Source organism: Quercus suber, unplaced genomic scaffold, assembly GCF_002906115.3.
Source record: "Quercus suber isolate HL8 unplaced genomic scaffold, Cork oak 2.0 scaffold_504, whole genome shotgun sequence".
NCBI classification, from domain to species: Eukaryota; Viridiplantae; Streptophyta; class Magnoliopsida; order Fagales; family Fagaceae; genus Quercus; species Quercus suber.
In genome coordinates, this window is record NW_027069953.1 from 435187 (window position 1) to 443215 (window position 8029).

At 34.6% G+C, this 8029-nt stretch overlaps 1 protein-coding gene across 2 annotated transcripts; it reads left to right on the forward strand.

Annotated features, from left to right (window-relative positions):
- The first annotated feature begins 1294 nt into the window (after positions 1-1294).
- On the forward strand, positions 1295-6775 carry LOC112010732 (putative E3 ubiquitin-protein ligase LIN). 2 transcript variants are annotated; one of them, XM_065763372.1, is made up of 7 exons: positions 1295-3005; positions 3142-3286; positions 3408-4372; positions 4451-4595; positions 4807-5058; positions 5242-5551; positions 6058-6775. In XM_065763372.1, the coding sequence occupies exons 1-7, from the start codon at positions 1966-1968 to the stop codon at positions 6177-6179; spliced, it is 2979 nt and encodes a 992-aa protein (XP_065619444.1). In that variant the 5' UTR covers positions 1295-1965; the 3' UTR covers positions 6180-6775. The 2 variants fall into 2 exon arrangements, with proteins under 2 accessions (XP_065619444.1, XP_065619443.1); XM_065763371.1 differs by having other exon boundaries at positions 1296-3005; positions 4448-4595.
- The last annotated feature ends 1254 nt before the right edge of the window (positions 6776-8029 follow it).

The following is an 8029-nucleotide window of genomic DNA, read 5'->3' on the forward strand; positions in this document are numbered from 1 at the left end:
TTGCCCCCACATATAGTAACTAAAAATAATATTATTGATAAACCCAATGAGTTAAAGATGATTTCTCACAAAAGTTTTGAAAATGCACCGTGCATCACGCGGGATATTAGCTAGTTATTCTTAAAAGTTAGTCTCAGAAATCAATTTCGTAATTATGGAAACCTCAAAGTTTTTTTTTTTTTTAAATTTTAAATTCAATAGATTTGCAAATTGCAATTGATCCAAACCCAAATAGTAATTATTATTATTATTATTATTATTTGTTACAATAAAAGAAGGGACTTTGTTGTAGATAGACTTGAAACTCAAGTTCACTAGTAGTGAGGGAACCGAATATACACCGATCATATGATTCATTCACCATTGGCAAATTCAAATACTACTAAAAGCATTTTGTTGTTTGTATGAAAATATCCATATAGGTTTGGTTTCCCACGTGAATGAAAAGTTGATGGGTCGCCATCCATCCAACGGCCAGTCTCTCTCTTCCACTACACTACAACGTATATATATTCTATCAACTCAATTTCACCCATACGTATAAAATGATGATAGCACATATGACCGACGACTGTTGTAACCTTAGGCAATTTTGTTGTCCCACATAGGAAAGATTTGCTTCTTTATATGGCATGAAAAGGAAGCAAATCTTTCTTATGTGGGACAACAAAATTGTCTAAGGTTACAACATGGTCTAGCCCTTGGCCTTTGAAGCAAAAATTGCCCCCACATATAGTAACTAAAAATAATATTATTGATAAACCCAATGAGTTAAAGATGATTTCTCACAAAAGTTTTGAAAATGCACCGTGCATCACGCGGGATATTAGCTAGTTATTCTTAAAAGTTAGTCTCAGAAATCAATTTCGTAATTATGGAAACCTCAAAGTTTTTTTTTTTTTTAAATTTTAAATTCAATAGATTTGCAAATTGCAATTGATCCAAACCCAAATAGTAATTATTATTATTATTATTATTATTTGTTACAATAAAAGAAGGGACTTTGTTGTAGATAGACTTGAAACTCAAGTTCACTAGTAGTGAGGGAACCGAATATACACCGATCATATGATTCATTCACCATTGGCAAATTCAAATACTACTAAAAGCATTTTGTTGTTTGTATGAAAATATCCATATAGGTTTGGTTTCCCACGTGAATGAAAAGTTGATGGGTCGCCATCCATCCAACGGCCAGTCTCTCTCTTCCACTACACTACAACGTATATATATTCCATCAACTCAATTTCACCCATACGTATAAAATGATGATAGCACATATGACCGACGACCGACCTGATCAACAAATATGAGCTTATCATCCTTCTTCCCATCACCCACCTAAGTTTGATTAATTTACCTCTGCTCTGTTCTGCTATTCTATCTTCCAAATTCCCAATCCCCATATTAAACAAAGAATGAAACTTTTTTCCAAACTAGTGGGTCCCAAATATTGCAAAGACAAAATTCACATTGATCCAAAGTCCAAATACCCACCTATTCTTCTGCATTATTCTTGTTTGTTACCTTGGTTTTCTAAAGACATCACATAGGTTTTATATTTTAATCAAAAATCAAAACTTACTCCTTCACATTCACATATCCGGTCCAGAACTGAACCTGATTCTACAGATTGCAGGAAGTTTTATTAACAGTTATCAACCGGACTGGTCCAACTGTTTACCTGAAACAGACAGAAAGCACTGACGGTTAAATACACAAGGAAAGAAAAATTACTACCCAAATTCCATTTTGCCTTTTACTTCGTATTTTTGTGCTGATTCTGATTGGTTGTGTCTTTTCTTCACCTTATTCTCTTCTCCTAATAGCAACAGCTAGCTGTCTTCTTGTTATCTCCTACTCTTTTTTGGGCTTTGAAAAGAATGTCAGTGAACCTTTGCAAGCTCTATACTTTGCTCCATTACCAAAACCAGTACCAAATCCAACCCTGTGCCACCAACAAACATGGCCTCCTTACAAGAACTGCTTGCCAAGGAAGGATATTTTGGTAAGGCTCCAAAGCCTGTGAAGCTTATCAGAGACAGAGGACAAGTAGATGACTCAATAGCACTCCCTATATACATCTGCCATGACCACCGAAAAACTGCCCGTCTCTCTGCTACCAAAAAAGGGTCTTCCATATTTTCATCATCTAAAAGGGTGGGTTCGGTATCAGAGAGATCGAATTCTAATAAATCATTGGCGACAGTGACTGAGAGTTCAAGAACAGATGAGCCTCCAATTGATGAAGTTGCTATTAAAGCAGTGATTTCCATCCTCAGCGGATACATTGGCCGGTACGTGAAAGACGTGAATTTCCAGGAAACAATTCGAGACAAGTGCAACTCTTGCTTGGTGAGAAGAAAAAAGGAACCAGATAATGGGATTTTCGCAAACATGGAACTTGTTATCGACAACATTGACAAGTTGGTAGTTGAACAAGGGACTAGGAAGGAGCTAAGCATGAAGACACTAAGGAACTCCATTCGGCTTCTAAGTGTTGTTGATTCCTTAAATTCTAAAAAGACTAAGAATGGTTCAACATGTGGAATACCCAATTCTCATATCTCTGCAGTTGCTCAGCTTTTATTAGCAATTCTCTACAAGCTTGAGAAAAATGATAGGATTTGTGCTAGGCACCTACTTCAAGTTTTCTGTGATTCTCCATTTCTAGCTCGAAATGACTTGCTTGCTGATCTTTGGGAGCATTTCTTTCTTCCCCACCTTCTCCATCTTAAGATCTGGTACACTAAGGAGCTTGAAACTATTTCAAACTCCAACTACATTGATAAGGAGAGGAAAGTGAAGGCCTTGAGCAAGGTGTACAGTGACCAAATGGATAAGGGGACTATTGAGTTTGCTCTGTACTATAAAGGGTGGCTTAAAGTTGGGGTTAAAGCCCCTCCTGTTCCTACCGTGCATTTGCCATCAAAACCCAGTTATGGATCATCAAGTAGGAGATCCTCAGGTTCTTACACTTTGCAGTCTTCCATGAACAACAACTTGTAAGTCTATAAACAATATAATTTGTTGAAAATTTAATCCCCAATTTCTTTTTTTTTTTTTTCTTTTTTTTTTTTTTTACATTTGGTTTATGTGCTAATTGTGAATTTTGCTTTATGGTTGCCTAAATCATAAAAGATACCGAGCTGTATTTGGGACCTCACTTGAGCGAAAATCTATGGGCCACAGTGATCGAAATGGAGCTTCAATCAATATGTGGCATTTAGAGGAAAAGGATAAACTATGTACAGATGAAGATAGCTATAACTGCAGTTTTGTTTATGTGGGTATTTCTCTTTACATTATATTAAAGTCAGTTTTTTTTTTTTGGCTTTTGCTTTTTCTGTTATATGAAAAAGTGACTGTTGCATTGCAGATGATCGTCTTTTTTCTGACTTGTACAGAAAGGATATGGGACTCATCGAAGGTCATCAAGCCAAAACAATAGAGATTTGAGAGCTGAATCATGGCCTGAAACACAAAAATCAGACTATTTCCAGATCTTTACCTGCCAAAGTCAGCCAAAAGAGTGCTTAGTGAAGGGCAACCTTGCAGCCAAGAATTGTTCAGTCAGAAAGGAAGGGAATGCCAATTCAAGTGAGTTAATCAGAGCTATTAATACTGTTTGCTTCTCAGATATTCTTAGCGAATGTGAATTTGCAATTCGAATAATCTCCAAAGCGTGGTTGGACTCACATGGTGATCCCGCCATTGAAGTTGCATTATCAGAGGCATCCATTATTGAGGGGATGCTAGAGGTTTTGTCTGCTTCTGATGATGATGAAATTTTAGAGTTAATAATATCAATTTTAGCAGAATTTGTAGGGACGAATGACGTGATTAGGCAGATTATACTGAATTTGGATCCACAGCTAGAAATCTTCATGAGACTTTTGAGAAGCACTTCTCTGTTTCTAAAAGCCGCTGTTCTGCTTTATTTAGCAAAGCCAAAGGCAAAACAGATGATATCAGTTCACTGGGTGCCATTATTCCTTCGAGTGTTAGAGTTTGGAGATCAGTTGCAGACCCTCTTCACAGTACAGTGCAGTCCTCAAGTGGCAGCAATTTACTTTATAGACCAACTTCTGACAGGTTTTGATGAAGATAGGAACTTAGAGAATGCTAGACAAGTGGTTTCTCTTGGGGGATTGAATCTGCTGGCACAACAAATTGAGAGAGGGGATACTCATGAAAGGACCAATGCTGCTTTGATCATGTCCTGTTGCATTCGAGCTGATGGCAGCTGTAGAAATTTCTTGGCTGAAAATTTGAACAAGGCTTCTCTTCTTGAACTTATTGTCCTTGAGAACTGCAAGAATTCTAATAGCTATGCTTTTTCTTTACTAACCGAGTTACTCTGTCTTAATAGGTATGAACTTTTACCTATTACATTCTCTTCTATAAGCTCAATCCATATTATATTAATCCAAGAAATTCTTACCAGAAGAACACAGATAATAGAATTCTTATGTGGACTAAAAGAAGGATGGAGTGGCTTGAACACCATGCACATTTTATTAGCCCGTCTCCACAGAGCACCAGAAGAAGAATACCCACTGGTAGCAGCAATCTTATTGCAGCTTGATCTTCTGGTAATTCCATATAATTTCTTTCTTGTTTTTTTATTTTTATTCAGTCAGATAATTTTTTAATGGTTGCTGAGAAATCTTTTAAAAAAAAGGAGTTATCATATTTCTGACTCCTTAGTTCCTCAAATTTCTCAGCAAGCAAACAGACCAATTGTGTAATATCTGGTTGTGCATTCTTGAGCAATCACCATAACAAATTGCACAAACATTGCAGGGTAATACTATGAAGTGCAGTGTATACAGAGAAGAAGCAGTTGAGGCAATCATAACAGCTTTAAGTTGTCAAATATGTCACGAAAAGGTTCAAGAACAAACAGCAAGAGCTCTTCTGATGTTGGCAGGCTGGTTTTCTTATACTGGAGAGGCATCAGCAGAAAAATGGCTTTTACAACAAGCAGGTTTCCATGAGAGTTCAGGGGATTCATTTCATAGCAAGGAAATTGTCATAGATGGTTTCATGCACTCAGTAAGCTTACAATTACATTACATGAGCAATATAGAATTAATCAGGAAGAAACTAGATAAATGACAGAAATTTCTTTTTGCTGTAAGAATGGGGCTTGACTACTCCCCCTGCTAATTATAAATCTGATCATAACCACTCTTTTCTAATGAATTATTCGTTACATGGTCTTAATTACATTACTAGGATGAAGAGGAAGAAGCAACAGAAAACTGGCAAAGGAAAGCAGCTAGTATGTTGTTCAACAGTGGGAACAAGAGATTGTTAGTCGCCCTTTCAGATTGCATAGCCAATGGCATCCCAAGGTTAGCACGAGCAAGTATCATTACTGTTACTTGGATGACCAGCCTTCTCCATTCACTTGGAGATGAAAATTTGCGGTCTATGGCATGCTCAATTCTCACGCCACGGTTGGTAGAATCCTTGAATTATAAAAAAGATCTCGAGGAAAGAGTGCTAGCTTCATACTCACTACTGAGTCTCATGAAGAGCTCAGGTATGAAATATTTCACACCTTTGAAAGTACTTTTAAGAAGAATGACATAATGTATCTGTACTCCTTAAAAACATCTTTCTTCTATGACTAGGGAATTACCAAATGTGTTACTTCTGTATCAGAAACCTTAAGTCATGATCCTTTCTCCTCACTGTAGGGGCAGCTAATTTGGCCAACATGTTTGACCAGCCAAGCAGACAAACGATTCTTTCATTTCTCCCACATTTTGATTTATATAAAATTTTTATCTGATGCCCCACCCAACAGAGACCCAAGTCCTAGTATCCCTTCTAAATGGTGATTCAACATAGATTCTACATCTGCTAACCAAGCCAATTTTAGAGCAGCTTTACTGTTATCATAAATTTGACTAGATGTCATTACTCTTCCTAGTTTCTTTACAAATGGGCATTAAAATCAATATTTTGATATCTGAGATTCTGATTAGCTGAGTACCTTCAGTTGGTTGCCTCTCTCATTACTAATTTTTCACTTTTTCCAAACAGAATGTGTTTCTATGCTCCCATCATATGACAAAGAGTTGCTCAGCTATCTCCATAATCTTTCCCTGGTGACATGGACAGCTAATGAGCTTATGTCAATCATCCCAAGTAGCTCGAGACATTAGAATTGGCCAATTACAGAAATGCAATCAAATCATCAAATATTAAACTGCCCTCTTCTGGACATCCACCAATGTCTGAATCTCTTTATCTCTACGTTAAGAAAAAATGTATGTGGAGAAGATTACGAGGGTTGTATGGTAGTGTGTGCAGTATATTTCCACATTAGGATTATCTTTTTTCCTTTTCCTCCATTTTTGTATACTGGAGCTTATCTTAGAAAAAATTGCATACTAAAATTATCCAGATAATAGTGAAACTGCACACTCTAGTATCTTTAGATGAAGATGTATTTGAACCATTGGAGCTAGAAGTTGACAACGCACTCATATAGGTGATGCTATTGTTGATGCAATCAAGGAAGCAGTACCAAATACCAAAAACACTTGTGGACAGATTCCAAGTGATCAAAGCTGCAGTTGTACATACTTGTAAAGAACTTAAACGAGACATGGGTGTGATAATATGGTAGAATGACAATGGTGGAATTGTAATTGGCGAAGTAATTCCCAAAGAAACTTTGTATAATTTTTGTGCTATTGGCCAGGTCCCAGCAGATTGATTAGTAGATATTGCTATAATATATCATGTTTCTGCTGAATTACATATGTTTTTTTAAAAATAAAATAAAATAAAATCTTTGACTACATACTTTTTAAGGTCATTTACAATCAGTTAGTTAGAATTGAAATCTAAGATAGAAAAAAAAACAAATATTGATATTTTTAAGTTAATTCAAAATAAAAACATTATATAATGTCTTTGAAAAATCAAGGCACACAAAACATTTTAAAATTTTCATGTATATGATCATATTGTTAATACTTCTAAGTTTTTTTTTTTTTTTTTCATTTTAATTTTAAGTATTAAAAAAAAAAATTTGAATATCTTATATTTAGATTAATATTTGAACTTAATATATTAATGATTTTTTTTTTTTACTTATTTGAAATATATTTTTATAGTCAACTTAATTAATGAAGAAGTTTAGGTGTAACATTGATTGTACTAACTCTAATACTAGGCTTGTAAAAATAAATTGAAATCAAGCATGAAAAAAACATAACAAAAAAATATATATAACTTACATTTACATTATATTTTTTAAGTTAATCATTTTTTTAATAAATTAAGTGATTTTTCCTTCTATTAATAAAAAAAAAATTGAATTAATTTTGTCTTCATATAAATAAATAAATATATTTATATATATTAATCTTGCCACCCTTGAATCAGAATCATTGCTCCGCCACAAGTAAAAGGTATAAGCCAGCAAAAATAATGTTACTATCTGTATCAAGCTCTAGTTAATATAGCATTCACGGATGAGAATTTTAGAGGAAAGTTTTTAAGTTGTGGTAAATAAAAATAAAATCTTGTGGGTTCTTTGAATGACATTATCTAGAAACGTTGGGTCATTTGACATCCCCTTAAAGGGAATTTTAAATTTTTTTTCATGTGGAATATTCTAGTAATCAAACGAGCATGGGGTATTTGCTTATTTTCAATAGTTAAGGGGATAGTGCATTCTATAGTTTAGAGGGGAATTGTGAAATTCCCATAGATTTAGGGGGGAAGTGCCTTTTTTTCCCCCAAAAAAAAAAAATTTAAATATATATCTTTTCTAAAAAATGTAAATAAAAATGATGTAATCAAGTACGTTAAAGTGTATCAAGTGATAAACAAGATACCGTTATTATGTATTGTATAGTATCACAATACACTTAAAAGATATATATCGAGGAGGTTCCAATTAGCTCAATTGTTAGAGTCTCTTGTTGTCAAATAAGAGATCTGAGGTTCTATTCTCGCTTGCACTAAAAACCAATTAGTGTCTCAGTTTAATGATAAATGA